This window comes from Hyaena hyaena, unplaced genomic scaffold (assembly GCF_003009895.1).
Source record: "Hyaena hyaena isolate Hyena2069 unplaced genomic scaffold, ASM300989v1 scaffold_1223, whole genome shotgun sequence".
Classification (NCBI taxonomy): Eukaryota; Metazoa; Chordata; class Mammalia; order Carnivora; family Hyaenidae; genus Hyaena; species Hyaena hyaena.
The window spans coordinates 265,776-282,998 of record NW_024081860.1 but is presented as its reverse complement, the minus strand read 5'-3'; the positions used below and the strand labels follow the sequence as shown (position 1 = coordinate 282,998).

The 17,223-nt window shown below is 39.7% G+C and overlaps 1 protein-coding gene across 2 annotated transcripts in view; it reads left to right on the top strand.

The window, feature by feature from the left end:
- FBXO9 (F-box protein 9) overlaps positions 1–14,424 on the top strand; it is a 36,997-nt gene extending 22,573 nt beyond the window's left edge. For both annotated transcript variants that reach the window (XM_039222948.1, XM_039222947.1), the window contains 6 exons: positions 972–1,090; positions 1,306–1,396; positions 2,452–2,547; positions 2,875–2,968; positions 4,614–4,765; positions 13,817–14,424. In XM_039222948.1, coding sequence (XP_039078879.1) covers positions 972–1,090; positions 1,306–1,396; positions 2,452–2,547; positions 2,875–2,968; positions 4,614–4,765; positions 13,817–13,925 — 661 coding nt within the window. In that variant the 3' untranslated portion in view covers positions 13,926–14,424. The remainder of the gene's footprint in view (positions 1–971; positions 1,091–1,305; positions 1,397–2,451; positions 2,548–2,874; positions 2,969–4,613; positions 4,766–13,816) is intronic.
- Positions 14,425–17,223: the final 2,799 nt, after the last annotated feature.

Here is a 17,223-nt window from a genome sequence, read left to right as displayed (position 1 = left end):
CATTGGCTCAGGTCATGATCTTGTAGTTCACAGGTTCGAGCTCTGTGTCAGGCTCTGTGCTCACACCTCAGAGTCTGGAGCTGGCTTTGGATTCTCTCTCTCTCAAAAATAAAAACATTAAAAAAATTTTTTTAAAGTAATGATTTAAACTTAGATTGCGCTAGAACTTTCTTTTGGCCCATTAAATGTTATTCTATACTTTTTTTTTTTTTTAATGCTTATTAATTTTGAGGCAGGGGAGTGGCAGACAGGGAGAGAGAGAATCCCAAGCAGGCTTCACTCTACAATGAATGTGGGGCTCTGTCTCATGGTTTGTGATTTCAACACATCAGGCTCTGCGTTGACAGTGTGGAGCCTGCTTGGGATTCTCTCCCCCCTCTCTCTGCCCCCTGCCTGTGCTTTCTCTCTCTTAAAATAAATTGAAAAAATAAACAAAACTATAAAAGTATTAAGTCATACTCAGAATTCTTCAGTGGCATCCATCTCACCTAAGCAGCCTGCAAGCCACTACCTCCCTTGGCCCTAACTGCCTCTCTAATCATGTAATCTGTTAACCATGCTTAGTTTGCTGCAACTTTGTGGTCCTCGTTGAGTGCACCAGTCACCCTCCCACCTCAGGGCCTTGAACTTGCTATGGCTTCTGCCCAGGGTGCTTTCCCGGACACTATATTTGAAATGGTCTCTGTTTCCCCACCACAGTACTTGTCTGTTTACCCTGTTTAGTTTGTTCTTAAACTGGGCACACTACCTGAAACGTTTCTATTTTCTTAGTTTTGTTTGCTTTCTATCATTAAAAGAGCAAGACATTTGCCTTGTCTGTCAGTCTATCTCCCGAACCTGGACAGTGCCTTGTAGGAGCTCAACAAATTCTTGCTGAATAGAAGATGATTGCTAGTAGCAGAGATATTTCTTGTATCTACCTAGGGGGACTTAGTCTTTTTTATAAATTGATGTTATGTTTTATTACCTAGAGACCCTGAAATATGGCGTTTGGCCTGCTTGAAAGTTTGGGGCAGAAGCTGTGTTAAACTTGTTCCATACACATCCTGGAGAGAGATGTTTTTAGAAAGGCCCCGTGTCCGATTTGATGGTAAGTTGAACTCTTTAGAATGCAAAAGAAATAGTGGTCTGTCATGCTGATTTTGATAAATACATAGTTTTCCTTTTCTGTAACAGCCGTAAATACTCTGATCATATTTAAAGGAAACCACAATAAAATCAAAACTAGAAACATGTTACATGCTTATAACTGTAAAAATTTTTTTACATTCCTACTTAAAAAAAAAACAACTTTGTTTTTTATAGGAGTGTATATCAGTAAAACAACATATATTCGTCAAGGGGAGCAGTCTCTTGATGGTTTCTATAGAGCCTGGCACCAAGTGGAATATTACAGGTACAACTGTAGTAAACTGAGTGAGTGAAAAATTCTCTCTCTCCAAGTATCAGTTCATGAGTTATTGGGCAGATGTTCTCTGTGGCTTTTGTATTTATCTAAAGAATGACCTTCAGCATTTTTATCCAGTATTATAACAGGACCTGCACTCAACTAATAGGTTAATACAAATGATTTAATTCCCCCTAGCCTCTAAATCTAAGAATCGTTTTATGTTGGGAGTTTTTCATTTTTTTTGAGTTTATTTATTTATTTTGAGAGAGACAGAGACTATGAGTAAGGGAGGGAGGAAGAGAGAGGGAGAGAGAGAATCCCAAGCAGCCTCTGCACCTGAAACCACGCCATCATGACCTGAGCTGAAACTGAGTCAGACACTTAACTGACTAAGCCACCCAGGTACCCCAGAATCGTTTTATGTTTTAGAGCTCTTCCTTGTTTTTTTGCTTTTGATGTACTCACTTATTTGCCTTTTCAGATAGCTTGTGCTATTATTCAGCCTTACTATCCATCACATGTTAACTGTCATTGAGAAATAAGTAGACATGGGGAGTGGCTCAGTCAGTTGCATCCGACTTCAGCTCAGGTCATGATCTCATGGTTCATGAGTTTAAGCCCCATACCCGGCTCTGTGCTGGGAGTGCAGAGCCTGCTTTTGATCCTCTTCTCCCCTCTCTTTGCCCCTGTCCTGCTCACACTTTCTTAAAAATAAACAAATTAAAAAAAAAAAAAAGTAGACATTAGAGCTCACTTTTGACATTAATTAGTATGCTTTAGGAACCGTGCTTTAATAGAAGAGTATTTATTTTTATTCAGGAGTAAATTTAAGTTCAGCAGTTCCCTCTAAGAAAGATAATAAAATGCCTTCACATCTATTGTGCTGGCCTCACAGGTTGTCAGTCATGTTTGTTTTAATAATGTTTTGCCAGTTTTTTGGCCCATGGTATTTCTGTTTTGATTTCACAGCAGGGAACAGGTTTAGGTGTTAGAAAACAAGGACGTGTTTTATACTTTGTGTGTGTGTGGTGTTTTTTGGTGTTCTTTTTCTTTTTACACAGGTACATAAGGTTCTTCCCTGATGGCCACATGATGATGTTGACAACCCCTGAGGAGCCTCAGTCCATTGTTCCTCGTTTAAAAACTAGGAATACCAGGTAGTATTTTTCTGTAGTTCTCTATGCAGCCCACATTTTCTATAGATACCTGCGGGTTAATGTTATCCAGTGCTTCCTTAAGTTAGTACTGGATGATTAAAACAGCACTCTGCAAAGCCTTTGTGAACAATACCAATTCCTGGGCCTGTCTCTAGAGAGGACACTTCAGTAGGTCTCTGGAGCCTTACCAGATTTGGTTTACTCACATCCTGGCTAATTCTTCTTGGGCAAGTTGAGTAACTTCTATTGTAACCTATTACCTCCTAGGTTATTTAAATACATATAATAACTGATTAATGGATTTAAATTATATTTTTTCATTTTTAGAACTGATGCAATTCTACTGGGTCATTATCGCTTGTCACAAGATACAGACAATCAGACCAAAGTATTTGCTGTGATAACTAAGAAAAAAGAAGAAGTGAGTATGCAGGGTGGAATTGGCAGTTCTTTTCCATTCAGTACCCTACTTATTCAAGCATTCTTGATTAGAAAGGATAAGAAAATAGTGTCGTATAATTTATACATTTCACAAAAAGTATGTTGACTTATAGCATCCTTCTGAAGAGAGCTGGAAGGTCTAAAATGTGGGGTAGTTTGAATTGTGAATCCACTTATTCTCTAAATTTCCTTTCCGGGTCCAGGTTTTTTACATATGAAAATGTAAAGCCAAAATATCCTATGAAATAAATAGTAAAATCATACCTGAATATGTTTTTAGCTGTGTTCTCATTTTGAATCATAAGGGATTTCCTCCTAAGTTACTTCACACAGGTAATTCTTTCTCAAGGATACTCGTACAGAGAATTTCAATTTTTTAAGTTTATTTATTTGGGAGACCATGTGAGCAGGGGAGGAACAGAGAGAGAAGGAGAGGAGCATCCCAAGCAGGCTCCTCACTGTCAACCTGATGCGGTGCTCAAACTCCTGAATTGTAAGATGACCTGAGCCTTCTTCCTGTGTTTACATAAGGAAAAAAATGCCAAACAAATGTGATTATTGCATTTTTACATTCCAGGTTACTATTAACTCTAATACATTGAGGAACTAATTTTTTTCACAACTTTTCTCCATATGTGTTTTTCAGTTCTGGTTTTAAAAATGTATACCCGTACACCTGAGTAGTCAGTTGTGATGTTGTTGGAATAAAGACTTCCCTAATGCTTTTATAATTAGTGTAGTTTTTGAATGTTTTCCTCCCATCAGATCCTCCTCTCTTCCTTGGCATCATGTGTTGAGATAGTTAGGGCAGGGTTTCATCAGAGTCCTTTCACCCTGTGGCCATCTGTTGCTGGCTTCTCTGCCTGCCTCAGAGCCTCCAGAAATCTGGGACAGTCTGAGGGGCAGAGGTGGCTGTGCTGGCTGTGATGTTGGCTGTGAGCTTCCTGAGGTCAGAATGTGAGGCCCTTGTTATTTAGGTTTTACCGAATTAAAGAGTTTAGGAAGTCCTACATTGAGTTCCAGTTTTCTCTTCAGAATATAATATAGTGAAACCATATATAGTGTTGGCATTCTTGTGTCATTAGCAATGGTATTTGCTAAAGTGTGATTCTAGTGAACCTTGTCCACATCTATTCATTGACTCTCTTAACTATAACCACAAAAGTTAAGTTCTACTCCATGCTTTTTCTATATCTTTCACGAGCTCATCACTTTGCCTCCTTAAACATTGCTGTGTTTTCAGTAGAAGGAAGTACTGGGCTTACATGTAGAAGATAACAGTTTTCATTTCCAACTCTGCAATTGCTGTGTAATTTTGATTAACTTGTTTGGTCTCCCTAGGTCTTCATTCTTGTAGCCATTAACTAACAATGTACAATCATATTTAAGACCTGTGGTTACTGTGACGATTAACAGAGACGATGATGGGGAGAAAACCCTATTTTAGAGTGCTTTAATGTTTGTCAGAGCACTCATACATGTTCTTACTTGATACCCAGGACACCTCTGCTGTGTGCAGAGACCATGTGACTTTTAGCATCACTCTTGCATAAGGATTCCTAGGATGTTTCTGTGTATCAGTGAAGTGAGGGTTCATTATGGCTCACACACTTTTTCTTTTACAGAAACCACTTGACTATAAATACAGATACTTCCGTCGTGTCCCCGTACAAGAAGCCGATCAGAGTTTTCATGTGGGACTACAGCTGTGTTCCAGTGGCCAGCAGAGGTTCAACAAACTCATCTGGATACATCATTCTTGTCACATTACCTACAAGTAGGTGAATGTGATACAAATACTACAGTTACAATAAATGTGTACTTATGTCAGGCTTAGAAAACCCTCACATAGCTTTTAACTTCCTCCAGAGTGGACATTATATTCTAAAACGGCATTACAGTACAGAGTGTTCTGTGCTACTGTAGATGCCGCCCAAGTCTGCTGTGCTTACTTAGAGAGCTCTCGGTGCGGTAGTCAGTGCTGCGAGGTTCAAGTTGGTCATGTTCTCTTGTTTTCTGGGTGGGGGTCACCTGCCCAGGGAGAGAGTCCAGGCCAATGACAGTCTTTTCTATGTCAGTGTTATTCTGTCAGGCACTCAAAAAACAAACAAACAAACAAAAACAACCGCAGACCAAGAAAATGGCCAAAGTGAGATGAACTGAGAGTGGACCAGGGGGCAGAGCACTTCCCAGTGCCCCTGGGAGTGGGAATGGGTGCCACCACTTTGAAAGTGAAAGCCGCGCTCTGCGAGCAGAATGGTACTCAGTCACCACAAAGTTGTCCGTGCATTACTTGTTTGTTGACTTACTCAAGGCACTTTGAAAACACCAGATCTGTTTTCTTCCCCTGGGTTTCAGTCTTACCAAATTTTTACTTATTTCCAGTTTGTTTATTCTCAGGGATTATACACTCATTTTAATAAAATTGTAGGTAGAAGAGTAAGTCTTCTAAGAAGATCCTATTCCAAAGCCAGGTCTAGCAGGTGGTTCCTAATTTAAACCTCCTCATATTAGGATTACCTGTGTGAAATAGTTCATGAGCAGAAATAAGAGAAACAGAATTTGTGTAGATGTTGAGGCTCACTGTTGCTAGGTTTGAAAGAATATTGGTGTGTGATCGAGGGCTCTCCATTGCAAAATTGAATCCAAAATTCTCAGAGACTAATTTTGAGGTCACCTCCTATTAACCTACCTCATAGCCTTGACCACAGGGTTGAAAACTTTCTGCGTCCTGTTTCCACCTTACAAGGAACTTTCCCCCCTCTCATTTGAAGAGTCCTGAGAACTGAGAAAGCATTTTTCTTTCTTTTCATTCTTACCTACCAGTCCTATAACTCCTCTTTTGCTTCTCTGAGTAAATTGTGCGGTGGAATTTTTTTTTTCTTTTCAAAGAAAGATACCAAACTCAGAATAAAACCAAACAAATAGCATCACGTTTTAGGAGAAAAAAAGACATTATAATAGGTGTCATTTGTAACTGCTAATGATAACATTGATTTCCTTACAAAGTCATTTGAATTCTCTGCCTTTGTTTATTTCTCCCTTTTTGGGGACAAATAAAAGGCTCTGGTAGTTTAACTTATCATCTGCTTTGCCTCCCTCCCAACTGTGATCATGCTGTTGATCATGCAAATATTAAGTGATTAAATTCTGTTATAGGGTTATAATTCTTTCTAAATTACTTTTTAACAAGATCCTTGAAATGTCTACAGTCTTTAACTTAGAATTTCTATTCTTAGGAGTCTGTTCAAAGGACAATCAAAAATATCGTATTATTTTTTAATTAACAAACAGTAGAAACCTAAATCTCCAACAAAAAGGGATTAAGTAAATTGTGATATAGACAGACAGTGAAATACTACGCAGGAACTAAAAATGGCTTCTGAAGAGTATTTTTTGATGTGAGGAAATCCGTATGTCCACACGTAACAGGATTACTAACAGTATGATCTCAATAGAAAAGCTCAATAGACAGGTTAAGGTACTTGGAAGGAAGTACAGTTGACCCTCAAACAGCACGGGTTTGAGCTGCATGAATCCACTTATGTGGATTTTTTTTGATAGAGTACTATAAATGTATTTTTCTTACAATTTTCTTAATAACTTGGCCTTTTTTCTAGCTTGCTTTATTGTAAGATTACAATATATAGTACATGTAACATACATAATATGTATTAATCGACTGTAACTGGTAAGGTTTCCAGTCAATAGTAGGTCATTATTAGTTCTGTTTTGGGACACTCAAATGCAGACTTTGGACTGTGTGGGAGGTAGGTGCCCTTAACCCTGCATTGTTTAAGGGTCAACTGTAATTCATAAGCTATGTCTAGGTGATAGAACTATGAATGATTTTTCTTTGTACTTTTCTAAATTTGTCAATTCTTTATAATATGCCTATTAAATAACAAAATTCAACCAAGTACATTTTAAAGATTTAATTGGCTTTATTAAAAGATTCGTGAATGGGGAACTCTGAGGAGTTGTACAAAATGGAAGGTTTTATAGAAGAGCCGAGCAAGAAGATTGTTAAGAAAAGGATTGTTTCAGGCAAAGACGCTCTCCCTTAAAGGGAAAAGCAGGAGTCTTATGCAGACTACCTCATCTTCCTCTGGGGGTTGCAGAGGGCCCATGTGGCAGACTCGTGGGTGCCATCAGATAATTCCTGACTGACCAGTTAAGACTACATTTCTGGGGGAGGTTGAAACTGCAGTTAAATTATGTATTAAGTCCCAATTTGGGAGCTCATTCTGATGATGCCACTTTGAATCTGTGGTTTTCTTAACAGTTCCCCCGCTCTTTTTAAAAAAAAAAATTTTTAATGTTTTATTTATTTCTGAGAGAGAGACAACGTGAGCAGAGGAGGGTCAGAGAGAGAAAGGGAGATACAGAATCTGAAGCTGGCTCCAGGCTCTGAGCTAGCTGTCAGCACAGAGCCCGACGGGCTTGAACCACAAACTGTGAGATCATGGCCTGAGCCGAAGTCAGAGGCTTTAACCGACTGAGCCACCCAGGTGCCCCAACAGTTCCCCCTTTTGATCAGACTCTCCACTTTACTGAGAGATGTGATCAAAATTTAAGGCATTAGCACTAACAATTACCATTTTGTACTTCTTGCAGCCTTTGTAGGTTTTTTTTGTGTGGTACCTATAGCTCCTGATGCTTTTCCTTAATCTCTGTGGTGGTTATTGGTCACAGATTGAGGTTCACATTTCAGTCTTAGGAGATCATTTGCTTGGTGTTTAGCAGTTGTGAACATAATAGATTCAAAGGTTTTGAGAGAAGATAATGCACCACAGGGATTATTACTATAAGGATAATGCCCAATAATGGGAGTATACTTTAGAGCCATGGGCCCCAAGACCCAAACCAATCAAGTAAGTCAAAGACCCTGCTGAAGGAGTCATCTTTTTAAGCCCAGTGGCTTGCTCAGCGATCTTATATAATTGAGTTTTAACTTCGCCATAAGTGTTTTTAATCCAGGCACAGCAGGTGGTGTTGGCCACAACACAAGGTGTTCAGCTAAAAGATAATCAAGGACAACTTGGGCTAGAGAGTCTAAGGATCTCCATTGTGCTATTGCTTTAGCAGCAGATTTTGCAATACTTTTGACAATTGCGGAGTTCTTGATCACAGCCTTATTTATATTTATCCCTAATCAAGGAAATAGAGATCTGTGAAAAGGAGTGAATCTCAATCATGAATGTCTCCTCAGAGGTCTTATTTAATTCAACAATGTAAATTTAGATAAATTTGAGAGGTTGTATACCCCATCTTCTTAGCATTGGCCTGGGAGATGCAGATAAGGGTGTTATCTTTCCAGGCCAATGCCAGAGTGAAAGAAGGGCAAAGAGGAGAAAAAGGTTTATGTTTAATTAGCATATGAGGTATTGATCTATCATCTGGGAAGGAAGGAGACTACCTTGATGTCAGCTACTTCTCTTCCTCATCAATTTGATACAGAGGTCTCTAGCATCTGTATGGGACCAGATGTCAGGTGGAGACTTCTCTGACTGCCTGAACTGTACCCAAGGCTTAATACTTGTTAGTTTTGTAGTAGGGTCAGAAGCACCTGCTAAGGTCCTCTTCCAGTGGGGCTCAAAGGTGGTTTTCCTCCGGTGTTTATATAGTCATCGGGCTCTAAACTGTAGATCAACAGGTCTCTCTGAATTGGGATCCAGAAGCTTCTGGAGCATTTTGATGATAGACTTGAGCATAAGACATTAGAGACTTAGAGTAGCTGGTCATATGAGCATGAGACGACAAGGGCTCAGAAGGTTGTGTGCTGATAGAATTCCAAGAAGTTTGTAAGTTTTCCATTAAGGCTTATACGATTAGTCCAGTGAAATGGCTGCTTTGATCACTGAACTTGAAGTAGAAGGTATACCCCAAATGGGAAACACATTTTTTTTTAAGGTTTTTTTTTTTTCTTCCTGTGAGGGCATCTGTCTTACAGCACACATGACCCATCTAGAAAGCACACACATATAATAACAAGAACATATTGATAACCCATATTAAGTGGCAGGTAAATGAAGTCCAGCTGCTAGTATTCAAAGAGTCCAGAGGGTGGAGGTTAAAGGCCTCTGGGAACAAAAATAGTTTTTAGAAGGGGAGTGGTGGTGACCAGTCAGGCCAGACATTGCTGGTAAACCTTTATAAAGTTACAGAAACAGTCTATCACTGTCTGTTTATAATTTGAGTCTTTTTAAATGTACTGTGGTGGGTAAAGGAATGCAACAACTAAAAAATGGGATTTGCAGAGTGCCTGGGTGGTACAATCAGTTAAGTGTCCGATTTTGATCTTGGCTCACGTCATGATGCAGGGTTTGAGCCCTGCATCAGATTCTGTGCTGACAGCACAGAGCCTGCTTGGGATTCTGTCTCTCCTCCTCTCTGCTCCTCTCCTGCTTGTGCTCTCTCTCTCTCTCTCTCTCAAAATAAATAAGTAAACTTAGAAAAGGAGGGGGGGGGTATTTGCCAGGAAGAGTCAGGCCGTCTTGGGTTTCGCATAACCACAAGCATTTGTTTCATTTGCAGTCATCGCTTACTCATCTGTTTCTCCAGTTTAGAAGCAGGCTGCTGCCATATCACAAGGACATCAGGATTGCAGGAGTCTGGTGATGAGGGGCCATTTTTATGGAAGCAGAGTGGACTTTTATCCACATGTGCCACAATTTTACAAACATAAGAGAAGGCTTAGTGTTAATGCATTTGACAATGCTTTCCATGTAATTTACATATTGAGTAAGCCTCAATAGTTTAACAGGTCCTTTGGAAGTTTTTCAAAAAATTTTAAAAAGGGTTTTAAAGCACTTGCCTAAATAGAATTATAAATCATTATGAGACTTAAATTGCAAAAATGTCTTTACCTTTTTAATATTATCAAAAGTAGACCAAACTCCAAGAAAACTTTTTTAACAAAAAGCCAAATTCTGATTTTATACCATCTTACTTTGATATTAAAACTTATTATTTATTTAAGGGAGAGAGCATGCACACAGAGGAGAGGGGCAGTGAGGGGGAGAGTGTCCCATGCAGGTTTCACACTCAGAGTGGAGCCCGACAGGGGGCTTGATCCCACGACTCTGGGATCATGACCTGAGCCGAAATCAGGAGTTACATGCTCAACCAACTGTGCCACCCAGGTGCCCCTAAAATTCATTTTTTAAAATAAGTTTTAATCTTAACCAGCTTGACCACATATTAAAATTCCCTTTCAAAAATTCTTTCCACAGACCTTTTACAACCTCTTTTTTTTAATGTTTTTATTTTTGAGAGAGAGAGAGAGACATAGCAGGGGCAGAGAGAGGAGACACAAAATCCAAAGCAGGCTCCAGGCTCTGAGCTGTAAGCACAGAGCCAAATGTGGGGCTTGAACCCATGAACCATGAGATTATGACCTGAGCCCAAGTCAGACACTCAACTGACTGAGCCACCCAGGCGCCCCTTTCTTAAATTTTTCAGTGTAAGATTAGCATGTTTAAATATCTTTTAGCTTCTCTGCAATAAGAAGCCAAAAGTAGATAAACCTACATTTACTAATGTTTTAGAATTTTCTCTTATTTAGAAATGATCTACATATTTAATGATTGTAAGTCATTTTAACCTTCGTAAATCTTTAAGGCTTTAGAGTATCCAAAAAAAAAAAAAAAACATAGGGAAAATATTGCTGAAGAGCTCATTTATAAGTTTGTCTTCCTTACCTTTATTTTTGAAATATCCTGAATTATGTTTAGATTACCTACAAGAACTTTATTAAACATTAGACAAAGTCACCCACTATCCTATTTTGTGTGGCCACATCTTATAAGAAAGAACGTGAACTTAGATGGCTAGTAAACTCCGGTAGAATAAGTTTTATATTTAACGTTGATAACTAAAAACATGTTTAATTAAGCCATCAACCATAGTCTAGATTTTATATCAAATATTTTCCCAGCACATGTGAATTTAAACATTTGGGTTTTTTCCTGAGTTTCAGACTACCTATTTTTACAGGCACTTGCCTTCAAACCAACTACATAGAGTTCTTTTACAAATTCATTTTAGCAACACCATGCAGAGGTAGAAAGTAACGTAATACATGTGTAGATACACGTGGACAGACAGACTCAGACGTATAGCTGGTTTTGAAATTTCTGCCATGAAATCAGTAGAGAACTTATTAGTTATTGAAAGTTGAATGTGAGTTTTTTTTTCTGGTAGATGATGAATACGTTAAGGTCACCTGGCTAGTTTGGTATTGTTTGTTTTTTAATATCCATCTTTGGATAAGACACTTAAGTTTTGTATTTGTTCTTGGTAAGTCAAATTCCAAATGACCTGTTTTATTTTTTTCTTGGTAAGAATGATCTCTGTTAAATTGGCATTTTAATGAGATGGACCAAAGAGTTCTGGAGAACACCAGGTAGAACATTGAACATTTAGATTTAAAAGATACGAGGAGGGGCGCCTGTACAAAGTTACAGGGTACAAAATTCTAAGTATATTTGTCAGTATTGAATAGCCCCCCTTGGGTATAAGATGGATCACCAAAAGGAGTCGGAATATCAGCTTTGCCAAATCTAGAACCACTCACAGTCACGGCCAAAAGAGAGAACCAACAACCTGTATGCTCCAGGCAGGCAGAAAACCAAGCCCAGTTACACAAAACAAGAGTAGCAAGGGGGCAGTAGTTGTCTGTGGGAGAGAAGGGATCAATAACCAGTGGGTCTGGATCTAGAAGGGAAGGGACAATGGGATTTTACTTCCTATTTAATTGGGCAGACAGATTTGGAAGAGCAGATTCCAGTAAGAATTTTCCCCTTTTGCTGGCTTCTGCCAGTTTTTCCAGAATCCCTTTGGCAAGATCTGTATCTGCCATTTTCCCCTTGACTGTAAGGAATGACAGCAGCTTATCAGAAAAATCCCTCAGCTTCATCGACTCTGGGAGGGGCTCATATGAGGGCCCTCCTTTGAAGGTAGATGTTGAAGAGAGATAACAGGGAGCCTGTAGGGCCATTAACTTGGCAGAATTTTGTTTATGGTTTTATTAGTCTTTTCACAGTGGGGAAAAAAAAAAAATTCAGACTAGAATGAGTCCCCCAAGGAGGATAGAGGGGAAATAGTAGAAGTCATGTCGGTCTTCTAAGTCTTGTTTTAGATAGCTACCTTTTTCTGTGTTTAATTTTTCATTAACTTATTGTGATAAAATCTTACAATGAAACTATTTTGGAATTTTGAAACCCTTTGAAAGCCTCTGCATGCCAGATTAAACGGGTCTCCCATCCTGTTTAATTTGGAAACCCTTGCTTCCAAGTGTACTCCTTAAATGATCTTATCTATTTGGAATGTTCCCCATACTGGCCATAGTGTTTCTAGGTTGTGGTTCCTCTAGAGGGCTGGCAGCCGTTTGGTAGGACCCTAGCCCCAGAGTTAACCCACATTTCTGTTCAACTGCCTTTTGGGGCACCCGACCTGATGGTTACTAAGCCAAGCTCCTCAGACACAAAACAAGCTTAGGAGGATTTTGTCTTTCTTGCTAGACATCTAAAACTTCTGGGACTAGAGTTCTGAGACATCGAATAAGCAGGTATTCTGGAACATGGTGAGCCTGACTCATTAGAACTTAAGGATCCCAGTAGCTAATAAGACTTTGGGTTTCTCCCAAGTTGAACTAACACCTAAAATGGATGCACCACGGGGTTGGGAATTGTGTGTTTTACAGTGTACGTCAGTGCCTGGAAGGTTTCTTGAGGTTGGCAGGTCGCATAGTGCCTATCTAAGCTGTTCCATGACCAGCTTCTATCCCAGGAGTCGTCTTGAGGTGGTCAGCACTCTAACGGCCTTTAAGTGCTCCACTCATAGCCACCAGTTCTTGGGGCTTTTTGGCCTCCAAGACCCCCACTGGTGATAGCCTTTCTGCACAGTACAGCCCTGACAAACATGCACCTCAGTGTTCTGGCCTGTAAGAAGGCCCTGTGCACACCACCACCAGTTCCTGAGGAACCTTGCTTTTCTACCAGGGAACTGTGATCTGCAAGGCTAGGCAGACCCTTCTGCCACCTCAAGCTGACCTGCCTTATAAAGGAAAACCAGCTAGATGGGGCGCTTAAATGTCAACAGGAAAAAACTCAGAACCAAGAGGAACTTACCCACAGCCCTGAAAATGGTGAGAAAGGCAGTGAAAGCAAAGGGTCACAGGTACAACACCTGTTTCTCATGGTCTCCAAATGCTGCCGGAAATTCACTTGGGATCCTGTTGCTGCCACCAAATGTGTTAAATGACAAAAATTCAACCAAGTAAATTTTAAATATTTAATTGGCTTTATTAAATAAGTTACGAGTTGCGCAGCATTCCATCTAACAAGTAGAGGGAAGGCTGGAGGAGTTGCACAAAATGGGAGGTTTTTATAGGAGGGTAGGAACAAGCCGGTTACAGCAAAGGAGAAGGATTGTTCCCGGCATTCGAGGGACAGAGCAGGGGTCTTCCCATGCAGATTACCTCCTCTTCCTCTGGGACGGAGAGGGCCCGTGCGGCAGACGCATGGGTGCCCGTCAGAAAATTCCTGACTGATGAAATTGCATCTCACTCATGTATTAGGCCCTCATTTGGGAACTCGGTCTAAGTGACACCATTTTGGGCCTGTGGTTCTCTCTTATCGTGACTCTAACATTTAGAATTTACTGAGATGAACTAAAAAAAACGACTAAAAATATGTGGAAACTAATTTGACAATAAACTATTTGTAAAAAAAAATTAAAAAAAGTTACCAAAAAAAAAAAAGACTAAAATGTAAGTAAATAGTTGAAACTTCCTTGTAACTGGTCATTTTGTGCTTTCTTGCAGATCAACTGGTGAGACCGCAGTCACTGCTTTTGAGATTGACAAGATGTACACCCCCTTGTTCTTCGCCAGAGTGAGGAGCTACACTGCTTTCTCGGAGAGGCCTCTGTAGGGCCTCGCGTCCAGTCCTCCGTCACTGTTGCATGAATCAAAGTCTATAAAGCAAAAGAGCACCTAAGTTATAAATGTACATATGTGTATATATATGGAATTGGAACTTATTTTACATTGTTAGAGTTCTTTTAAGAAGAGTATAAATTGATTATTTTTTTTATTTAAAGGGATAGTTGATACTTGGGGTATTTTGTTTTGAAATTAAGAAGTTGAGATTACAAGTTGTTTAAACACATTTATGTTGTACAAAACCTTAAAATGAGCTTTAAATCCTGTCCTTTGTCAAGAGGATTTCTGAGCAGAACTCTGGCTCAGAAGTCTCCTTCCGCCTGATCATCCCAGTACTAAGTGCATCAGGGGAGGGTTCCACTGGACCAGCATCTCTTTCACGCATGACATAGTCTCTTTGCACTAAAGCCTCAAAATGTGAAAACTTGTTCTGGATTTGTTTGAAACTGTTTGACCAATAAACATAATAAACCTTTCTTTGAAGAAAATGTATTTGGATTGCCTTTTTTTAAATGTCAGAATAACAAATAGCCCCAGGGTAGCCAGCAAGGTCTAGAAATCTGCCTCCTTAATCTGTGCTCTCGTCTGTGGCCACAGACTGTCACTTTCTATACTCCAGCCTCATCCAGGCATCTTACAGATGAGTGACAGTAAGTGAGAAAGACTGAACTCTGGCCTGGATCCCTTCAACAAACTCAACCGGGCATCTCTGTTCCTAAAAGAACAGCAGATGGTCATGTCAACCCAGGCGCAACTTCATCCCGAATTAAAGCGAGAAGAGAGCCAGCCACTGAGTGTGCTGTGTTACCTCCCTGGTGACAGTGCCATTGCTGTGTGGTCTCAGTTTGTGTGTGATGCAGCTTGCCTCGAGTCCAGTACAATTCCTGTTAGGCCGCCCACAGTAAACAGGAAGATAAAGCTTTCTTGTTGGCCATTCAAGCACAGCTAGGGGTGAAATCTCCCGTCTTTTCAGAAATCAGCATCTGCAGCCACGGTTGCTTGCAAGTTCACGTTGACGGTAAGAGGTGCTCCTCAAGTTCCTGCAATTTGGCGTGGAAATGTTATGTTAAAAATGTTAAAGATGAAAACGAAGCATCCAATGTGTGTGTGCAAAGAGACTGCTGCTTAAGTTGGCTTTTTCTAATAATCTGAGAAATGATGTTTTTCTCAAGGTAGAAAAGAGAAAAAGCAGCAAAATGCCGAAGAGAAGGCAGCTCTTTATGATGTGACTAGTGGTTTTGACATGCAGGTTAAAAGGACATCTGATTGGGATGTAGTCAAATAGAGCTAGAAAAATCGATTCCTAAGGAGAGTGGGAATCGAAGATTCTGTTTTGCCACCCATGCCTGGATTAGAAGGCCTGCTGCATGTAGCCAGTGGATACCAAGTTCAAAGCCTCCCTGTGTTGACCACTTAAGCAATTTTACATATTTACCTTGAACCAGAAAATAGTATTTTTTTAAATTTTCTGTACAGGTTTTTAATACAAAAACAATATACAATAAAATTGTGAGAATATTAGAATATACAAATAATGGGGTGCCTGGGTGACTCAGCTGAGCGTTCAACTCGTGATTTGGGGTCAGGTCACAATCTCCAGGTTGTAGGAATCAGCCCCATGTCAGGCTCTGTACTGAGTTTGGAGCCTGCTTATGATTATCTCCCTCTGCCCCTCCCCCCTGCTCCTGTGCTCGCTCTCTCTAAAAAATACATATATACAGAGAATCAAAAAGCAATCTTAACACCCAAAGAAAGCTAACCAGGAGGAATTTTTGCTGTGTAACCTTTTTCTCCCCTATTCTCTGCAAATCCTGCCACAGATCCTTTTAACTTCAGGAATGTCCTTCCTTTGCTCTATTTTGACAGACCAATAGCTACTATGGAAAGCTGACAAAGCATCAGGTACACTAATTCCTAAACAATCAAAACATTTTACAGACAAGAAATTAGAAAAAGCGCAAGTGCAAAATCTAACAGTGCACCTAAAGGAACTAGAGGGAGAGCAACAAGAGCACCCCAAACTCAGTAGGAGAGGAGAAATAATAAAAATAGGGGCAGAAATAAACAATATTAGAAACCAAAGAAACAGTTGAACAGATCAATGAAACCAAGAGTTGGTTTCTTGAAAAAATAAAATTGACAAATCTGTAGTCAGGCTTTTCAAAAAGAAAAGAGAGAGCACCCAAATACACAAAATCATGAATGAAAATGGACTGATTACAACCAACCCCTCAGAAATACAAGCAATTATCAGGGAATATATGAAAAATTATATGCCAACAAATTGGACAACTTATAAGAAATGGTCAAATTCTTAAACACACACTCATTACCAAAATTCACACGGGAAGAGATAGAAAATCTGAATAGACCCATAACTAGTGAAGAAATCAAATCAGTTATCAAAAATCTCCCAACAAATGAGAGCCCTGGGCCAGATGGCTTCCCTGGGGAATTCTACCAGACATTTAAAACAGAATTAATACCCATTCTTCTCAAGCTATTGCAAAAAAAGAAATCGAAGGAAAACTTCCAGACTCATTTTATGAAGCCAGCATCACTCTGATTCCCAAGCCAGACAGAGATCAGCAAAAAAAGAGAACTAGAGGCCAATATCCTTGATGAATACGGATGCAAAAATTCTCAACAAGATACTTGCAAGTTCAATGCAACAGCACATAAAAAGAGTATCCACCAAGATCAAGTGGGATTGATTCCTGGGTTACAGGGCTGGTTCAGTATTAGCAAATCAATCAATGTGATCCATCACATCAACAAAAGAAAAGATAAAAACCATATGATCCTGTCGATAGATGCAGAAAAAGCATGTGACAAAATACAGCATCTCTTCTTAATAAAGTCCCTCGAGAAAGTCGGGATAGAAGGAACTTACTGAAACATCATAAAAGCCATCTATGAGAAGCCCTCAGCTAACATCATCCTCAATGGGGAAAAACTGAGAGCTTTCCCCCTGAGATCAGGAATATGACAGGGATGTCCACTTTCACCACTGTTGTTTCACTATGGTGCTGGAAGTCCTAGCATCAGCCATCAGATAACAAAAGGAAATAAAAGGCATCAGAATTGGCAAAGAAGAAGTCAAACTTTCGCTTTTCGCAGACGATATGATACTCTACATAGAAAACCTGACAGAGTCCACCAGAAGCCTACTAGAACTGATCCATGAATTCAGCAGTTACAGGATACAAAATCAATGTACAGAAATCAGCTGCATTTTTATACGCCAACAATGAAGCAACAGAAAGAGAAATCAAGAAACTGATCCC